At 50.7% G+C, this 19,308-nt stretch overlaps 2 protein-coding genes across 7 annotated transcripts in view; both read right to left on the bottom strand.

The window, feature by feature from the left end:
• The window catches only part of ZFHX3 (zinc finger homeobox 3), a 1,367,978-nt gene extending 1,364,907 nt beyond the window's left edge, over positions 1 to 3,071 (bottom strand). For 3 of the 4 annotated variants that reach the window (XM_059999586.1, XM_059999596.1, XM_059999587.1), the window contains exon 1: positions 2,411 to 3,071. The gene's annotated coding sequence lies outside the window, so the exon portion shown is untranslated. The remainder of the gene's footprint in view (positions 1 to 2,410) is intronic. The other variant, XM_059999597.1, reaches the window with a different exon arrangement.
• A 4,905-nt stretch (positions 3,072 to 7,976) lies between these two features.
• Positions 7,977 to 19,308, bottom strand: part of WWP2 (WW domain containing E3 ubiquitin protein ligase 2) — a 145,190-nt gene continuing 133,858 nt past the window's right edge. For all 3 annotated transcript variants that reach the window (XM_060000151.1, XM_060000152.1, XM_060000153.1), the window contains 12 exons: positions 18,603 to 18,731; positions 17,844 to 17,919; positions 17,490 to 17,561; positions 17,172 to 17,260; positions 15,135 to 15,294; positions 13,761 to 13,894; positions 13,351 to 13,491; positions 12,545 to 12,665; positions 12,103 to 12,207; positions 10,575 to 10,671; positions 10,311 to 10,383; positions 7,977 to 9,831 (listed from right to left, as the gene is read on the bottom strand). In XM_060000151.1, coding sequence (XP_059856134.1) covers positions 9,732 to 9,831; positions 10,311 to 10,383; positions 10,575 to 10,671; positions 12,103 to 12,207; positions 12,545 to 12,665; positions 13,351 to 13,491; positions 13,761 to 13,894; positions 15,135 to 15,294; positions 17,172 to 17,260; positions 17,490 to 17,561; positions 17,844 to 17,919; positions 18,603 to 18,731 — 1,297 coding nt within the window. In that variant the 3' untranslated portion in view covers positions 7,977 to 9,731. The remainder of the gene's footprint in view (positions 9,832 to 10,310; positions 10,384 to 10,574; positions 10,672 to 12,102; positions 12,208 to 12,544; positions 12,666 to 13,350; positions 13,492 to 13,760; positions 13,895 to 15,134; positions 15,295 to 17,171; positions 17,261 to 17,489; positions 17,562 to 17,843; positions 17,920 to 18,602; positions 18,732 to 19,308) is intronic.

Genomic DNA, 19,308 nt, shown 5'->3' with positions numbered 1-19,308 from the left:
GCCAGATGCAAAGTAAACCTTTCCAGCAGGAATTAGCAACCCCAGAATCTCACTCCCATTTCTGGAGGACCCTCCAGCTGTGAGAACTTAGCCGTGCACAATCACCTTCACTTCAAATAAAAGAACTTATTAACACAGGTCCTCATAAAAGAATGAAAGATCCTATTCACTTGGAAGTTATGAACAGGCCTTTTCTTCTACCATTTTCCCACGAAAAGATCTATGAAGCAGAAATAAGACCTGAGAATGAATTTGCGGTTGCTAACCAAACTACTCCATCTGCCCCTGACACAGGAAATAGGAAGGATATGGGACGTGTTGGGAAAGTAGAGAAGCATCTGATTTATGTGACCCACAAGAGAATATCTCTACACCTTCCCTAAACAAATTCATTCCAAATTATTATACATAATATAGGCAAGTGCTGATTTCCGTATCTGTGCCTTTCAACTCTCTGCATTCATCTATTTTGCCTGGAAGCAGCACTGAGTTCATATCCTTTAAAAAAAAAAACAAAAAAAAGCCAAAACTAATGGCTATTCCCATTGGGGGAGTAGGTATAAAAAATGACTCTGGAAGCTGGGAAATGGAAGTAGGGAAAGAAAATAGAGGAAAAGAAAGGAAGAGGAAACTGCGTTAGTTAGTGTTTCCAAGTCCTAAGTCAAGAGAAATCTTTCTCTGAGCGTTCCTCTTTGGAGCCAATCTGTTCTTCAACACTAGATGGCACCATTGACTAATCTCATCTTGGCAAGAGAATCATTTGATTGCCAGTTCAACATGGAATTGGGAACCATCCCCAGAGTTGCTTCCCACCACTTCTGCTTTTGGCTGCAACCATCCCGGCTAGACTTTGAGGGAATCTGGAGAGCATATGGGTGCAAAAAAATTGGGTCAAGTTGCCACACCTTCACCCCTGCTGTACTCTACTATACACTACTGCTTGGGCAATAAATATACAAGGTTTTTCTCTGCCCTTCTGATAGTTCATGCTTTGATTTTCCTCACTCCTGATTTCTTTAAGGGCCATATCCAGTGGAGTGCTGGTAAATGTGTAACAACCAGGTCTCTAAAAAAGAGGAGAAAGGATGTTGATTTGTGGCCTTTGCCAATTTCCCTGGTGTAAATACTCCCACCATGGCTGATTTCAAAACCAACATGAATTGGGAAAAGATGCATATTAGCACACCATTACATACTATTACCTAAATATGGATACAAGAGCGAAAAATAACCTCAAGAACACAGATGATAGTAAACCATAGTAAAATGATTAAGCTATGATGCATAGTGAGTATTTATTACCCTTTTCAGATATCATTTATTTCATTGTAAATTTATACAATTTGCCTACTGCATGAGAATCTCTGGTAATCTGTGTTTTTAAGAAATAGGTGGTCTCTGCACATATGGAAGTTAGAGAACCTTTATTTTGATGTAGATAAACCTACCAACTTTTTGCCTTATCATTAGCACTTTGTGGATCATATTTAAGAAGTCTTTTCCCAGCTCAAGATCTCTTCTCACACATATATGTCTATTACACTCCACAAAGTGTCTTCCTTCTCTGCAACTTAGCACCAGTGTCTACCTCTCTCTATATGCTACAGCTAGTATCTGATCAATGATAACATAATGTGGCTAAACTTTTAACCAAAATAACCAACTAACATCCTCAGTTCATCTATTATCCCCTCCTTCCTCATTTTCAACGCTGGCTTTATCCCTACCTCTTACCCCACAGCAGATAAAGACGCCAGTACTGTATCACACACTTGAAAGTTGCTAAGAGAGTAGCTCTTAAATGTTCTCACCACATCCCAGACTTAAATGGTCTCGACAACAACAACAAAGTGCTAACTATGTGAGGTGGATGCATCAACTAACCTTATTGTGGTAATCATTTTGCAATATATACATGAATCAAGTCACCACATTATACACCTTAAACTAACACGTTATATCAATTGTATCTCAATAAAGCTAGAAAAAAAAATACTTATCCAGGGGTTTCCTGTAGCCCATGGCAGACAGCCGATGCCTCAAGGATCTGTGCCCCTGTTCAAGAGTAGGGACGGGGGACTTCCCTGGCGGTCCAGTGGTTAAGACTCTGCACTTCAAATGCAGGGGGTGCAGGTTTGATCCCTGGTCGGGTAACTAAGATCCCACATGCTACACGGTACGGCCAAAAGGTAAAAAATAAAATTAAAAAATATTTTTTAAAAAAGAGTAGGGACAGGATAAAAGTTTAATGCATATGCTACTTCTCCCCCACCCCATAATACCCCATATTTTAAGCAATGTGAACCAATCACAAGAGTTGGCAAACAACCACGACTATAAAAAACGAAAGTTCAAGGATGAAATTAATTCCCTCCCAGAAGAAAAGGACACTTCTATACCCACAACTCACCAGGGCCCAGATGCTCACGAGGGAGGCACCACTGAGGTGGGAGATGTGCCCCTTGAACCAACCCCCATGGGGGTCCCGCGGTTGCAAAGGCCGTCCTTCAGGTGCATTCACTGCTGCAATGGCACCATCTATCCTACTGCTCACCCTGTGATTGTACAGAAAATTGACTCAAAATTGTCCTTGAGAGACTGGACATGACTCTTGCCAACTGGGTTTGGCTGGAAGCCCAGATAAGAATGAATAACAACCCAAGGCAGAGCGCCACAGTCGCAGGCTGGGCCAAACCCAAGGCCTCTGAGGCCATCAGTACTACCTGGGAAGTGATGTCAGGCCATGGGCTGGCGGGGGGGATTGAAATGACTCCCACTTCCCAGTATTTTCTTTCCCCAAGAAAAGGAAGAAGAGTGATACTGGTACCTTTCTGCCTATATTCCTGGTTAGTGTGATTTTTTGAACTACAGATAATCTCCATGCCATGGCTCTTTCATTATTAAAAATCATGGCCACATTCAGGACCTGGGACTTGGAAGAAATGCTAATCCAAGGACATTTAATCTGACCTAGGATAGTGTATTAGTTATCTATTGCTGCATAACAAATTACCATAAACTTTAGCAGCTAAAAACAATACATATTAGTATCTCACAGTTTCTCTGGGTCAGGAGCCCAGGCAGGGCCTAGCTGGGTCCTCTGCTCAGTGATGCTCACAGAAGACCATCAAGGTGTTGGCTGGGCTGCTGCTGGCTCAAGGTTCTAAGAGCGTGTAGTTGCTGGCAGGATTCAGTTCCTCACGGGCTGTTGGGCTGAGGGCCTCAGTTCCTCACTGGCTGTTGACACAAAGGGGCCCTCAGTCCCTTGCCATGTGGGCCTCCCCACCATGGCGGCTTGCTTCATCGAAGTACACAAGCCAAGAAGGCAGTGGAGAGTCAGCTAGCAAGAAGTAGATCCAAATCCTTTGTAAATTAATCGCAGGAAGAGAGAGCCCCCGTCACCTTTACCATATTCTATTGGTTAGAAGCAAGTCTCTAGACCACTCCCACTCAAGGGGAGGGGCTTGTACCACAAGGGTGTGCATACCAGGAGGGGGTCATGGGGGCCACCTAAGAAGCCTGCCTCCTACAGATAAAAACAAGAATTCACCAGGGTAATCCACAATCTACTACAGTGGGTTTTTCATTTTTAATTTCAGTGCCTAATGAGAGCCTTAGAATAAAGATAATGTTAATAGAAAATATAGAAGTAAAACATTCCTCGTTTATATGCAGGACTACCTATTGCTCCCAGTGGCTTTAGGGATAACAAACCAAAACAAAACAAAATCCCTAGAGTTAGGAACCAAGTCAGTGCTCCTAAGAAGTGAGGTGCAAAATCGTGGCTGATTAGCAAAAACCAGTTCTGACATGTATTTATCCTTTCTCCCTCCCAAGACCCCACTAAAATGAGAGTGAATGAATGTCAAAGATTTCCCATTTTACCCTTGCCATTTGGCCCAAGTTAAGAGGTAGCATCTGTGAGGTGGACAAGGGAATTCGACACATTTCTGGAAAGAGGAAAGCAGGAGCAGCGGCCGGGCAGCAGGAGCCTCAGCTTCAAATTCATGTGGAAGGAGCTTAGCCAAAAGGGTTCTGAGCGGGGAAAGGCTCAGGCCTAAGATCAGAGTTAGTGCCATGGGGGTAAACACGACAGCTTAGTCGAAATTCTATATAATGAAACAGCCAAGCCCGCTTTGGGACCTCTCTGCACAGCTGCAAGCTGCCCACAGGCAGACCTATAGAAAGGAAAGGAAGCTAACTGAGACAGATAGCAGATGAAGCATCTCCTCTCCCTCTCCAGCCTCACCAAAACCACAAGTGAAGAAAGCTTTGTGAAAGTCTTAATCCACAAAGGCAAAGAGAACATAAGAGGATTCAGCAGTGGACAAGGTTGTTTAACAAAGTGTTCAAAGGTGGAGTGTAACCAACCAAGGAGACGTCTTAACCTAAGACACTGCAGAGGGAGATGCAGACAGAAAATGAGCGAGTCCTCACAGAGACTCAGTACGTAAGGGCAACAGGAAGGCAGGAGGGGAGCAGAAACTGGGGTAGGTAAAAGTTTCTACACAGAAGGGTGGGATACAGGTCCCCATGAAGCCCCATACAGCTTGGCTACCTCCCCTCTGCCAGCTGCAGAAGACCAGGGGGCAAGTGTAGCCCCAGGCTCAGGGACCCGAATCGGAGCAGAGGGCCAGGGGGAGAGAAAAGGTCAGGTCAGTGGCCAGGACTCTGAGAGCCCCGGCTCCTTCCTGTTCGTTGTTCCCAGGAAGCCTACAGGCAGGTTACCTGGCTCAGGTACAGTCTCCCACTCAGGTGGGGAGCAGAGGACTCATCTCTGGAGAAACTGATCACCCCAGAGAAAAGACCCCTGCACAGTGATATTTAGGGCCCCATGAAAAAGCCCACTTGCCACCCAATACCCTCACAGCAGAGACTAGCAGGCAAGAGACCACTCATGAATGTCTTTCTCTGAAATAGGGAGCCAAAAATTTTGAGTAAGGAGTTATTCTTTTCCTCCTTCTCCATCTGCCCTCGCTTCTTCCTGTCTAATGGTTTTGCAGCTGCCACATCCTGTCCTGCTGACCATCCATTCCAGAGTCTGGTCTTTGAATGGCAGTTTGGGGCCCTGGCCTGGGGGGGACATAGGAATGTCACAGATCCAGGCCAGAACAAGTGGGATGGTTTGGCTTAACAAGTTTGCCTCCTTGGGCCTCCATCTTTCTCAAAGCCACAGCCAGGTACACAACTGGTGCCCATCTCCGCTGAACTCTCAGCCACCACTGCCAGGCTCTAGGTGCAGCCGACCCACAGTTCGATCTTGCCCAACGTTCTGCATTTTTGTTTTATTTATAACCCATGGGCTTATTTATCTTGTTTTTGAAACAGCCTTTTTTCCTGTCTTTTTATATTTTGTGTTCCCTTTTTATATTATACGTTTGGAGCCGAGAAGCTGATCAAGTCATGAGTTCATGGTACCATCTTGATGGAACCCCACATTTTGGTTTCTAGTACTATTTTACACCAAAAAGAACAAGGGCTCCTAGTGGAGTAGTTGATTCTGTGTTTGGGCAAGAGAACTAGTGTTGGGACTAGATGTCATGGAGACCATCAAGTATATCTGGAGAGGTGACAAGAGAGTCGAGTTGAAGGGGCCAAAACTGTGACAAGCATCAAAAAGAAAACAATGATCATTGTCACTGGGACCAGCTGAGTTGGAGTGAGGCCCTGAGTCCATGATGACATTCAGAAGGTACAAAAAACAGAAAATGTGCCAAAGACAAGTCACGTGCTCCGATCTGAGTCAGCTGATTGGTGCTTGACTCGTGCAGCACGGACCACAGGAAAGTGACCTTGAAAGTGACTATGAAACTTAAACCAACCTCAGAATCAGAGGGACGTGGAGAAAAGGGTATTTAAAACTAGACTCATGGGGGAGAGTGTAGGGAAATGAGCAGAGGTAATAACTTCGGGCACTGACTCAATTTTTTTCCCCAAGGTGAGGCTGGGGCCTTGTTGTTGCCAAGTTCAGCTGAAGATCAAGAAGTACCTGCTATTTGTAAGCATTCCTCTGAACGGAAGCACGTAGATCTTTAGCCTAAGTTTTTCCAGAAGGATGATGTGAGCCCCAATATAGAAGGGCAATGGGGTAGCAACAGCTGCGCTTTCCAGATCCAGTGAGGTCCCAACTTACATAAAGTCTTGAGCCCCACTGGGGACCTTGGGTGACAAAGGGAGTCATATCTGCTCTTCAGTTCCAAAATAATTTGTAGCTTTGGCTAATTTTATCAGGAACTTACTACAGCGTGTAGAGGTAGGGAGTCTTCCTGCTTGTCTAATTTAACTTGAAACACTTAAGAGTAAGAAAAAAAAAATGAGGATATAGTAAAAACAAGGATCAGTAATTAGAATCCCTAGGGTGAAAGAGCTGTATGAGGGAGAAATAGTTGTACTACATTATACCATTTTGTTCTGGAGTAAACAGCATTTAGATCATCATAGTGATATAAACAGTTTTCTTGCTTTTCAGTTTTTTGAATAAACCTTTAGAAAAGTACAGACTTCATTATGGTTACAAAATAGAACATAAATGTTTTTTTTTTAAAAAAAAAAAAACAAAACACTATGATCATGTAAAAGCAAAAGGGCAGATGCCCAGAGTTAGGAGATGGAAAAGTGTAAAAAGAGCTGGAAGAACAGACAGGGAAGCTCATAGATCCAGTTCGCAGAGTGGGGAGGCAAGGGGTCCTGTCCAATGCTAAGGCTGGTAAAACAAGAACCTTTTTGAAGGGCAATTGAGTAGAATCTGTTGGGATTTTAAAGTCTATCTGGAGGGATCCGAAAGAAACCAGCAACAACAGTCGCCTCTAGAAGGTGATCAGAATGCCTGAGGAACAAAAGAGGGGGGCTTTCACTGTGGACCCTTCCTGTCTTGGACTTCTAAACCGTTTTTACAACTTTGAAATAAAAATAAAGGTGCATAGTCAACCGTCCAACTCCAGGACTGCCCCCTCCCAGAAGAGCAGCATCGGTGCACAAGACCTGACCAAGAGCCTCCACCAGCAAACTGTTGGACACAAATACAATGCCCGTTAGGACAAAGATGGTTGTGTTACAGGACAACCATGACATGGGCTATCACACACTAAAGAATTCACTGGACCTATGTTGACGAACATGGAAAGGTGTCCCTATTAATATCTCATTTAATGAGATGAGTTGCTCAATATGTGTAAGATCTCATTTTTAGTACATTTTAAAATTATATATACATATGATTTATACACACAAAAATAGTCTGGAAGGACAGCAAACTGAACAGCAGTTACTTCTGGGGATAAGAGCGGGGAGAACAATTTCGACTAGAGATGTCTTATTGGAATTTATTATGAGACGTCTGTATAACGTGTGGACTTTTGTCGATAATTTCCTCAAAGTATAGCTTTGGTGCTGGGGGTAGTGAGTTCAGCTGATGAACTCCAGGGAGGAGATGCTCTGCCACCTCTGCCTCCCTCGGGAAGAAGCCCGGTGAGAGCAAGGCCTGATCCACAACCAAGTCATTTCCATGTCAAAAGCATCAAGACTGCACTGATGGGTCCTATCTGGACCTTCAGGTGTTCAAAAAAGTGAGCGGCAAGCCCTTGTCTGACCATGATGAGCTCAAGATCAGGGGGTCCCTCTATGATCATGGAACTCAAGAAACCCCAGGAAATGTTTCTCGAATGAATGATTGCCCAGAACACTGTCCCCAGGAGCTGGTTCCTGAAGCCGGTCCAACCTGCAGGCTCAGCTGTTGGCTCCACATCAACTGCTCAAAGAAACTCAGGCCAAAAGGGTGCTGTGAGGCAACTGACCGAGGGCTGAAGCCTGTGATCCCCCGACGAGGACTCAGCCACCCACCAGAAGTGTGGCTGTCTTGGTTAATGACATACACAATTCTCAAAACCAGCAAGGTCATGGAATGTCCGCCCCTGTCTGGACCTAGAGGGTCTGTGGGGCCTAGAGGCCTTTTGTCTGGAGGACAATAATTTTGGACACATCCACGCCAACACCACCCACAGCTGCTGATTGTTTATTGCACAAGAAACTGGCAATACCAAGGCAAGGGGGTGGGCATTACAAAACAATCTGGTGACCAACTCAGAGCTACCAAAGGGCATTCCGTACAGACACCTCAGTTATATACACGTATGTACACACCCACACCCACATGACAACACTCTGCACACGCATGAGCCTGAGGCTCCCAAACCCCGCAAGGCAGCTTGCACCCCAACCCCCAACATGGTGAGACACCGCAGGGAAGCACTGCCAACGATTCGAGGGAAGAAGAAAGGTTGGGCTGCAGTGAGCTGAGCCACCCGAATCAGCACACACCAGAGCCAACATAGGCCAGGGGGAAGGACGAGGACCTGGGAGCACGAGACTGTCCTCAGAAGACCACGTAGCCAGTATGAGGGCCTGCATGGGGGCCCAGCAACAATCACCACTCCAGCATCCTAGAGGAGAGTATTCGCCTGGAAGATCTCAACACACAGCGGGATGCCCACGGCAGAGGCTGGCAGGAGCTCCAGCAATCAAGTCAGACAGTGGGCAGCAGCTCAGGGCCCTTCTGCTGGCTTCCAAGAGCATCGTTTCCTCTGTGCAGGTAAAGCTGCACTTCTAGGCAGAGTGAACACACTCTACAGTAGCTGGGGTGCACTTCATTCTCAACCCGGACGCATGTGCCGCCTGGAGGTCCGGGGGCTTGGCAGGTCAGCCCCACGTGCCCCATCACCCCATCTAGCAAAGGGAGTTGTCTACTGGAGGCGGAGAGGTCGGGGTGCCACTCAGAACAACAACCCCCTTCCCTCTCTGTCAAGGGTCGGGGACAAGGCTGCTGGGAAGCTGAGCCGCCGGGTCAGGCCTGCCTGAGCTCGTAGAACTGCTAAGCAGGTTCCTAAGGGGAGCAGCTGTTTGGGAAATTCTTGGGCCAACAGTGCTGGGTCCCTCAGGGTCCCAGCCATGCCTGGCGCACCAGCTCCTTGACAGGAAGTAGTGACAGCAGCATACCAACAACAGAGCACAAAGCAGCCCTACACACAAAATGTTTCAAGTGTATGTAAATGGGAAAAGAAAGTCTGAGAGGGTTTGCCATTTCCATCCGCAACACCCAAGCAGCTGGTACGACCCTTTATCTGCTGGAAAGAACCAACTGGCCAGCAATGAGTGGAGGGAGGGGCCATGCTGCTCAGCCTCTGCAGCTGGAGACGGCTAGCGAGGGACGAGCGGTGACCTTGATCTGGAGCTCCGCTCCCTCAGACCTTCATTTATACAGATCACTGGAAAAGTTCTATACAAAACAGAACCTCTTTTACTGACAAAGACCGTGGGCTTTGTTAGCCCGGAACACCTACCCCAAGTGGTCGGTCTCCTTCTCACCTAACAAGCCCATGAGGCCTAGGGCTGTGGCATGGCGCGCCCCACCTTGCACACTCACACACACCTAGGATTGGTCTCAGGGGAGAAGGAGGTGAGCTCTACAGACAGGGTCAGCCCTCCAGACTTTGCAATGGTTGATGGGGCCAAGAGTGACATGGGGGCTTTATTCCAGACTGCCACCAGTGGGTAGGAGGGTGGGGTGGGCAGGGCCTCTTGAGGTCAGGCTCTGCTGCCACCAGCCTGATGACAGTGTGGTCCTATGCAGGGCCACCATCCACAGGGGCCTCCCGGGCTGTGCGGCCAGCAGCTTCTCGGGCAGGCAGGACTCAAGACTACATATGTGCTGGGGGTGTGGGAAGGGGCAGCCTGAGTTACTCCTGTCCAAAGCCCTCGGTCTCCTCGACAGCATACAGCAGCTTCTCCTTCAGCTGTTCATAGCTCTTGTATGGTGGCAGATCCAGCCGGTTGAAACTGTTGAGAAAGGAGAGCAGGGCAGTCAGCACAGGGAGGTCAGAGCTCTAACAGCCACAGGGTGGGGTCAAAAGAGTTCCCAGACTGTGGCTCGACCACAATGCCAGCCAGCCAGACGCCAGAACAGGGTCCCTGAAGGCTGTGCTGTGTCCCTGGACCATGAAGGGGTCAGAGGAGGCAGGGCTGCAAGGGAAATGGGGAACCACAGGCAGGGGGGACTCAGGACAGCAGCTCTTTGCTGACTGGAATAGCAGTGTTTCAGTATTTCATATCCGGTACTGCCGTCAGGGCACATAACTGCTGTCACAATTCCCAAAAGATCAGAGGCCCAGGCCCAGAAGCCCCTCCTCCCCAAACCCCAGAACTACACACAAGTTGCCCGGGTCAAGGCCCCGAAGCCACCTTGCCCACAGGGCTGCCCTCAGTGGCTCATCGGGTCTCAGGTTCTGGCCACCTCCCACCAAAACCAGCACACTCACCAGGTGTGGCTTCTGGGCAGCCAGGTTTCCTTGCCAACCTTGTCAATGCAAAACTTCTGTGGTCCATTGCTACCTGTTACCCAAAGAAAAACATATTGTATATAACAGAATGGTCCCTTCCTAAGGCAGGACCCTCCGACTCCACCACAGATGGTTCAGCCCCCTTCCCCTGACTTGCTTCCAGGGAAGACACTAGGTTCTGCTCCTGCTTTGAGCTGTCCTCCCCTCCACCCAAGGGTGCGAGCAGGGCAAGTGAAGACATACCAATGAGTTCGGTGAATCCCCCAACAGGCAGGCGGCAGGTCCCAGTGACAAACTGCAGCAGCCGGATTCTCTTCTCATTGTCCATCTCCTTCACCACCTGGAACCCCGCAAGCCAAGGCAGAGTCAGGGCCCCCATGGCCCAGCACTTTGCCCTGACATGTAACTCTCCAGTCAGCCAGGGCGCCTCTTTAGGGCTGAGAACATGGAGCCCAGGCTGGGTGGGAAGGTGACAGCCAGTACCTGGAAAACCCCAAAGCTGCTCTAAGAGGCTGTGCTCATAGACCATTCCCACCAATCTATGTGACATCTCTTGGTCTCAGGGACACCCCAGGCCAGGTAGTCTCCTTTCCATGCAAGTTCCACTTCTAAAAACACACTAAGGGTCTTCCCTGGTGGCTCAGTGGTTAAGAATCCGCCTGCCAATGCAGGGGACACGGGTGCGAGCCCTGGTCCGGGAGGATGCCACATGCCATGGAGCAGCTAAGCCCGTGTGCCACAACTACTGAGTCCACACACCGTAACTCTGAAGCCCGCGCGCCTAGAGCCCGTGCTCCACAACAAGAGAAGCCCGCACACCACAACAAAGAGTAGCCCCCACTCACTGCAACTAGCGAAAAGTCTGCACGCAGCAACAAAGACCCAATGCACCGAAAAAAATAATTAATTAATTAAAAAAAAATGCTAAGGATGAGACTGACTGCTTAATAGGTATGAGGTTTGTTTCTTTTTTTTTTTTTTTTTTGGCTGTACTGCATGGCTTGTGGGATCTTAGTTCCCCAACCAGGGATTGAACCAGAGCCCTCATCTGGGCCCTCGGCAGTGAGAGCTCGGAGTCCTAACCACTGGACTGCCAGGGAATTCCCTGTATGAGGTTTCTTTTTAAGGGAGATGAAATGTGCTGGAATTTGATAGTGGTGATGGTTCCACAACGTTGTCAAAAGCCACTGTAAAAGCCACTGAACTGTATACCTTAAAATGCTTAAATTAACATGGTGAAGTTTTATGGTATGTGAATTTTACCTCCATAGAAAACCTATATACGCTCATTCTTTTTTATGTATGCTATACTTCAAAAGGACAACAACGACAAGATCCACTCATATAAAGGAATCGATTCACTGTATCCAGGACATCAAGCTCTTTCAGTTTCTCTGGAGCAAGCCCAGGCTTTCCCACCCCACCTGGCTGGAAGGAGACCACGCGACCCATGAGAGCTCTCCCTCCTGCCTAAACCACCCCCCGTCCACACACACACACACACCAGCACTGGGAGCTGGCCCACCGCTGACACCTCCTGTCAAATGCAGTGGCCACGACCCAGCTGCAACAGCTCCTTTTGTCCCAAGGTTGGGTTTTTCATCTCCTTTTGCAAGTTGGGGGAGGTGAGGAGAGTGTCAAAGACGAGGGAGGTGATAACACAAGCATCCTCAAGCTTGGGGTCGAATCAGGTCTCGCTTTCTGTGGGGACGGCTCAAACATCCCTGCCCAGACCCTCACCCTGACTGCAGGGACCAGACCCAGTACCCACCTGCCAGAACCACTGGATCTGCTTGCTGTTCTTGGTATAGTGCCGGTAGATAGTGTTCTTCTGCCAGTCGCTCATGTCTATCTCCTGCATGCCGCACAGCATCAGCTGCGGTGGACAGAGAGGGTGTCAGGCACCCGGCGCCAGCCCGTTCCCCATGGTGCGCCGTGCCTCATCCACTCCCTGGCAGATGAAAGCATCCCACACATCTTCAACTATTTCTGCGGGCAGTTTTAATAGTATGGGTAACACGTGGACCCCCTGCAGACAAGGGCCCAGGTGAGGGCAGGTGCGAGACCCAAGTCCATGTTATTCGCCCGCTGCCACCGTCCTGGGAGAGCGCAGGGCTTTACTGGTGAGTCGCTGTGGGTGCGCGGCGAGGCTATCAAAGGGCAGGGCAGCCCCAGGGGCAGGGGTTCAGGGTCCCAACAACCTCAGCCCTCACCTCCAGCTCTTTCTCGTCAAAGTAGCGCAACCACTCCAGGGGGGCCACCTCGTTGAAGCCATCCAGGAAGGCCTTGGTCTGCTCTTCCACGCCTCGGGTGAAACGCCAGTCAGTCAGCAGCCTGAAACCAAGACCGGCCGTCGGAGGAGCCCAAGATGCACTGCCTAGGAGGCCACCGCCAGAGCCTGCCAGGGGGCTGCTATCGGCAGCTGAGAGTTGACCTCGGGCAGGCGGGACTCCCAGGCTGCGGCCGGCCCCAAGAGCACGGCCTTTAAAACCTCAGAGTAACCCGGCAACACTTGAATCTTCGAAATCCTTCTGCTCCTCTCACCACTGCTGACTGAACCTCAGACGAGTGGAGGTTAAAAGACGAGACCAAGGGACCTGAAGAAATGGGCACATTCATGCACAACCTCACGTGCGAGAGTGGGTTTAAGCGGGCAGGACGCAGACACCCTGTGAGTTAGGAGGAAGAAGGGGGATGCGCCGAAGCTTTATGCCTCTTCAAAGAAATTCAGCGGTCTTGAAGTCTACCACTCGGGAACAAAGGGCACCCGGGAGCTGGCACACAGGGCCTCGGGCTCTGGCTGCCCCGGCTCTGCTCAGCACGTGGCTGGCCATGGCAGCCATCTGAGGTCAAGGCAAAGTGAGAGGTTCTTTCCATCCCTCGTGACCCAGGGGCCACGCGTGGGGGCCTGGCTGAAGAGGGTGCCCCGGGATAAGAGCGGGAGACCCTTTCTCTGCAGCCAGCTGTGTCTCTGCTCCCCTTTATCCAGGCCCCTGGCTCCCCAGTGCTTGAAACTCACATGATGTACTCTTCCTTGTTCTCCTCTGTCACTCGGATGCTCTCACCACCTTCCTTCAGCTCATGGGTTGTCACCTTGCCCAGGATCTCCATGTCCTGGATGAAGTACAGCTCTAAGCCGCACTCTTCCAGATTGTTCTCTCTGGGGGCACGAGAGACCAAGAGGGAAGATGTCTGTCTTAGAAGGGTCTTCCCTCCCTCCTGCTGCATCACTCACTTTTAGTGCCCGTGGGACGCGAGGACTCACAGGTGGCCTAGAACCCAGAAAGGCGTCACGGGACATCTCCCTGATGCAAGGAGAGAATTCCAGAGCTGCCCTGCAGGGGGACCTAGAAGCTGTGCATCCACCCGCACTATGACCCACCCTGAGACTCCCTCTTCTCCCAGCACAGGGCGATGGAGGGGACCCACTTGATCCAGATGATAGATTTGTAGAATTCGGGGTCGATGGATTCCAGGTCTTTCAGGGTTGGTCTCTTGTTTAGCATCCGCTTGTAGAAAGGGAGGGTGAAGCCTGTATCGATGAACTTTCCATGGTACAGAGCCTGAGGAAGGAAGAGACATGGCAGAGAGATCTGGTTTTCCTAGGATGCCCCATATCAGCTACTGCCCAGCTACTGCAACCTGCCCTCCTGAGCATCCGGCCGCCCCAGGGGCCTGAAGGCAAAGTCTGCAGCACTCTTGGTCCCACCTGCAAACCTCGGCGATGAGCAGAGCTGGCCGCTCAGGAACTCACCTCTGGCCCACTGCCTGCCTGCCGGCTCCCTGCTCTAGCAGAGATCTGCCCCCAGGCGTACAGAGACGACTCATTCAGCACAGCTCCAGGTGGTGGCCCTGACTCACTGCTGCTCTGAGCTGGGCAGCGGAGGCAGCCAAAAATAATGCAGACGCGGCTGCTGGCGGGCCAGTGGTGAGTAATAGTCTAGGGTTTTACTGGTCTGTCCTGTCCGCTGCAGGGCCAGGCGGGTCTCTAGACCGGGGAAGAATGTGCCCACTTCCTGAGCCCAGCACCTTGGCCAAGAACTTCCAGACAAAGGGAAGGGACATATTTAGTCATGGGCTCTTGGGTCCTCCTGAGAGGGAAGCGGGGCAGACACTCACTCGGGAAGTCAGGGGAAGAAGTGAAGGAAAGATAGCAGTGAAACCTCTCAAACTACCAAATGCGGCAGCGGGACCGTGGCCCTCACGGGCTCCCGTCTCCATCCTGGTTCTTGATGCTCGTGAGACACTCAACAGGACACTCAACAATATTCACACTGTGCTCCTATTTCTACATAAATACAAATACCTAACTCCCCCTTCCCTACTTTGCCCTCCTCCTGACAGATGCCTCCTACATCTTGCACCAACCGGTCTACTAGGGTTCTATTCTCAGCTAGTGTAGATTCCAAATCCCCTTCCAGAAGGCCTGAGTCTCAGTCGGACATTCCCAAACGCTGCCACCCAGCTTGTGGCAACACCCAGAGACAGGCAGCAGGTGGGCTGTGCCCGTCATGCCCCACCCTCAACAGGGCAAGCGCTGAATGTTAAGTGAAGACTTTGATCCAGGGACCCTGGGCTTTCGCTTGACAAATCCTACACAAGTCAACACGAAAACCTTCTCAGCACCCTGGGGTGGCCACTGAGAGAGCTCTGAACTATTTCCAGAACTCTCGCTAGCTTTTTGCATCTTTAGTGAGTAGTTCTGTAAAAGGACGAGGGTGGGGCTCAGAGAGGGGGGCGTCAGGCTGCAGCGGCTGCTGGTGGTGTATAGGGTCGCCGCCCTCCCTGGAGGGCGAATCTTACCATGGCAATGAATCTGCCAATAAAGCGGAAGTAGGTGAGGTGGTCGGGGTTGATGGAGGAGGCGGGGTTGATCTGCAGGCAGTAATTGTTCTTCCCGGCGTATTCAAATAAACAGTACATGGGGTTGAGCACCTCGTGGGACAGGAGGAAAAACCACTCTCTGTGGGAGAAGAGAAAAACGGAACTAATGGATCCCTCCCTGCACACCTGTTGTGGAGGTGCGACTCTCCTGTGCTGTCCTGTTTCACCTAGTCTGGAGACATGCGTCCTGGGGAGGCAGCCCCACTGGGATCAGCACCTGGGCTAACCTCTGTGAACAGCTGGTCAGTGAATGGGGCAGGGTCAGACCTAGTGTGAACCAGAACAACTGCACTTGACGATGATGCTCAGGAAAACCTGCGTGCCAGCATGTTGGCTCCAGGTGCTGCATTCCAGGACTTTCCATCTGTTATCCAGAGCGCCTAATGGCAAAGGAGCTCCTTGCACCCTGAGCCACTATGCACAGTTGTGTAGGCTGTGCACTGCACAACGACACGATGTTACAGTATCATAGATTTGTACATTTATCACAACAATTTTCCTGCGAATAGCAGTCAAGCTGCCTTTTTTCTGATAAAGCCAGTATATCTCGGCCATATTCCAACACAGAAGTGTCTTGACAAAGGGCATCTTTTTCTAAATCTTGCAAAGGTGCTATTTGAACAGCAGCCACGCTGCTTCCACCCTACCTGAGTAGGCAGCATAATGTGAATACAAGGTAATACGTTCCTAACTCCTTCTGCATGAAAACTCTGTAACCAATGCAGTGTCTACATTTCACTCCCCCCAGCTACCACGCAGGTATCTCACTGCCCTTGTACTCTGCCATCCCCTCACCCCAGACCCCATCAACCGCACCCTTCCCCATATGTCCACGCATTCATCTGAACCAATGCCCATGCCTTCGCATCTCTTTGCTCCCTAGGTACAAGCCTCAAGCCAGAATTCAGAGTCCTCTGGGGCTTGAGCTAAACCAGCAGGGGGACGTCCCAAGGGGGCCAGTCCCTGGCTGCTGGGCTGTTTGTGGCCAGGCAGATGAGGAGTCCTTCGATGCAGAGGGTGCCCCGGTATCCTGTCCGTGGTTCTACCCTGTGGTAGAACAGCATGACGTAACCTACCATAGGGTAAAACCACTGGCAGGACACAGAGAGACAGACACACACGGGGCGGGAGCCACACCACCAAGCAGAGCCTAGAGAGGAGGTCACCACGGTCACCACGGAAAAAAGAGCAATCGATCCGTGGGTGCCAACACAGAGGGCAACGCCACCAGCACACAGAGGACCAGAAGCAAGTTAACCCAACACCAAGTGAGAAGACGTCCCCACACCATGAGAGGTCCGCAAGCTGAGCAGTCACCGCAGGCCAAGATGCTCCTTCTCTCTGCTGGGGCCCTGTGCCCCATCGTCCAAGGCAACATGTTGCCAGTCTGTTAACTTTTGTAGGTGGGCTGGGGTAAGGGCAAGACAATGCTTTGAGCTCTTTTTAGGGTTATATTAGCTATTTTAATTTATTGACCCTGTGCACATGACACGCAGCTGAGTACTGATCGATGCCCTTTGGATTGTGACACAGCTTATTCATGCCAGGTATACACCAAGACAGCCGACTTAACACGCCCCAGCTGCCTCAAGACGAAGTGAAGCCCAGGGTCGATTCTACTGGACAACCACTTAACACCGATATTTAGCTACTGACACTGGTGTAGCCGGAAATAATGACAGGTTTGTTGGTAAAGAGCCATTGTCCCGAGCCCCTCCCCCAGAAGGCCCCTAGCCTCCCCATGACCCAAAAACTAAAGGATTAATACCTAGCCCAGCAGGGGACCCCCAGACCCAGCTCCAGCGCCCCTTCGGACTGGCCACACCCCTGCCCACTCCTGAAGATGCAGGAGAGATCTGGCAACACTCTGAGCAAGAAGCAGACAGCTTTCTGGGCGTGGGCCCTGTAGCCTGGGGAAGCGGGGTGCAGCGCAGCCTTCCGGGGCTCCCAACTCACCTGGCAATGCCTCCATAGTCCAGGCCCTCCTCGCCGCGCATGATGATGTAGAGCCGGCGGCGCAGGTCGTAGGGCTTCATGTTCATGATCTGGGGAGACAGAAGATCGTGGCCAGCCTGCCACTCTCCCTTCCATGGCAGGCTGGGGGGTGGGGGACAGGGGACTCCCAGGCCTGCTCTGTGGCAGATACCGGTCACCAAGGCCCACGCCTTGAGAACTCTACCATGTGGGCTTAACAGGCTACATGATAGAAGACAGGGTAGCGGGAGGGGACCTCCTGCCTGCCCCTGGTCTTAGACACGGTGGTTATTCTCTAACCTGTTGGAAAGAATCCTCAAAAAGTGTCTGCCTGGAAACGCTGATCTTCACATGGCTGGGGAGAGCATTTGACTGATAAGAAAAGGAAAAAACAAACCTCAAATTGGGGTCTTGGTGGTAACTATTCAGTCTGGTCACCTGTCTGTCTGAACAGGCTTCCCCATCCCCCTGGGCTTGGGGAGAGAACTTGGCTGGCTTCCTAGAGATAACGTCACAAAACTGCTCGAGGTGAGACAAGTGACCTGCTCCCACCTAAGACACAGGCATTCCAACGCCTGCTGCTGGGCTAGAAAATTGTGCTGAAATAACTCTACAACCCCAATCTCCAGGGGAGGTCCCAGTACCAGAACTCACATGGCAGAGGAAACGGAACTGGTGATACTTCCACCGAAAACTTCGGTCATAGGCACCAGGGGAACCTTGCTTCGTCCTGGGAAGAGCAAAGATGTTCTGGAATCCATGTGATTTCTCAAAAATTAGCAACGCATCTTGTTAGTCCTAAGGAAAGCTGATGCTATGTTAAAGACGAGTAAAGTAAGGTGTAAAAGAAAGAAAGTGACTGCCATTAAGACCTTCTGAAGATTTGAAGATTAAAAAGAAAAATTAGAAATAAAGCCAGAGGGACTTCCGTCGTGGCGCAGTGGTTAAGAATCCGCCTGCCAAGGCAGGGGACACGGGTTCGAGCTCTGGTCCAGGAAGATCCCACATGCCACAGAGCAACTAAGCCCGTGCGCCACAACTACTGAGCCTGCGCTCCAGAGCCTGCAAGCCACAACTACTGAGCCCACGTGCCACAACTACTGAAGCCTGTGCACCTAGAGCCCGTGCTCCACAACAGAGTAGCCCCCGCTCGCCGCAACTAGAGAAAGCCCGCGTGCAGCAATGAAGACCCAACGCAGCCATAAATAAATAAATAAATAAATTTATTTTTAAAAAAGAAAGCCAGACCTCTTGCTTTTAGAGAAAGACCACCAGTGTTATTCTGAGTAAATAGAGTAGCCCCTTCTCTCCATATCCCCACTAGTGTGACATCAAAACTGGCCACTAGAGGGCAGTAAGAGCAGCTATACCAGGCCTGTGCTAAGAGTGATGTCACCTGTGCAAAGTCCTTACCCAGACTCAAACCCTGGGCGAGGATCCTTAAAGGTGGTGGTGCGGGTATTGTGGTCCACGAAGTAACGCACCCCCTCGCTGGTGTACTTCATCTCCCACCCTGGGGGCAGAGCTGGTTCCTGGATCATCCTGGAAACATGGGAAGAGAGTGGTTAAGGGCTGGCCTCACCTTCTGGGCCTCCATGCTAAGGAGGCTGGGGTCCCTGAAGTGCTGCTTTCTCTCTGTTTTTACCCAGGCCCTGCACAGCCCTTGAGGGTGGGCCTTGAGGAAATGTGCTTGGCAATACCCAAGTCCTGAGGATGGTTCTGCAGCAGAGAGAGGTCATCTACTGTCCTACTGTGGCAAAGAACCAGCCCTGGGTGGATGGCCATGGCCTGAGCAGGCACCAGCAATCACAAGGCACCCAGTACTCCATCCCAGACTAGCTTCTGGGGGGTGGGGCGTTGACAGTGTTGGGGCAGGGCTCTCAACCCTTCTGAAATCACATGATCGGCATCCTGCACAACTGGCACAGAGACCAGCAGCACCTGCCAGCCAGGCCACTCTGTATCCATGAGGAAGGCCAACTTAAGGCGCCACTTTCAAGCTCTCACTGGGCCAACATCATATCATGAGGGTCTCAGGGCACCTGTGTGTGGCCAAAGTTCCCAGAACATCGTCCGTGGAGGACAAATGCAGTCCAAGGCCACCGGGCCAGTACTGGAG

The sequence above is a fragment of the Delphinus delphis genome, chromosome 20 (genome assembly GCF_949987515.2).
Source record: "Delphinus delphis chromosome 20, mDelDel1.2, whole genome shotgun sequence".
Lineage (NCBI taxonomy): Eukaryota > Metazoa > Chordata > Mammalia > Artiodactyla > Delphinidae > Delphinus > Delphinus delphis.
The sequence above is the reverse complement of the archived record's forward strand: the minus strand, read 5'-3'. Positions and strand labels throughout refer to the sequence as shown.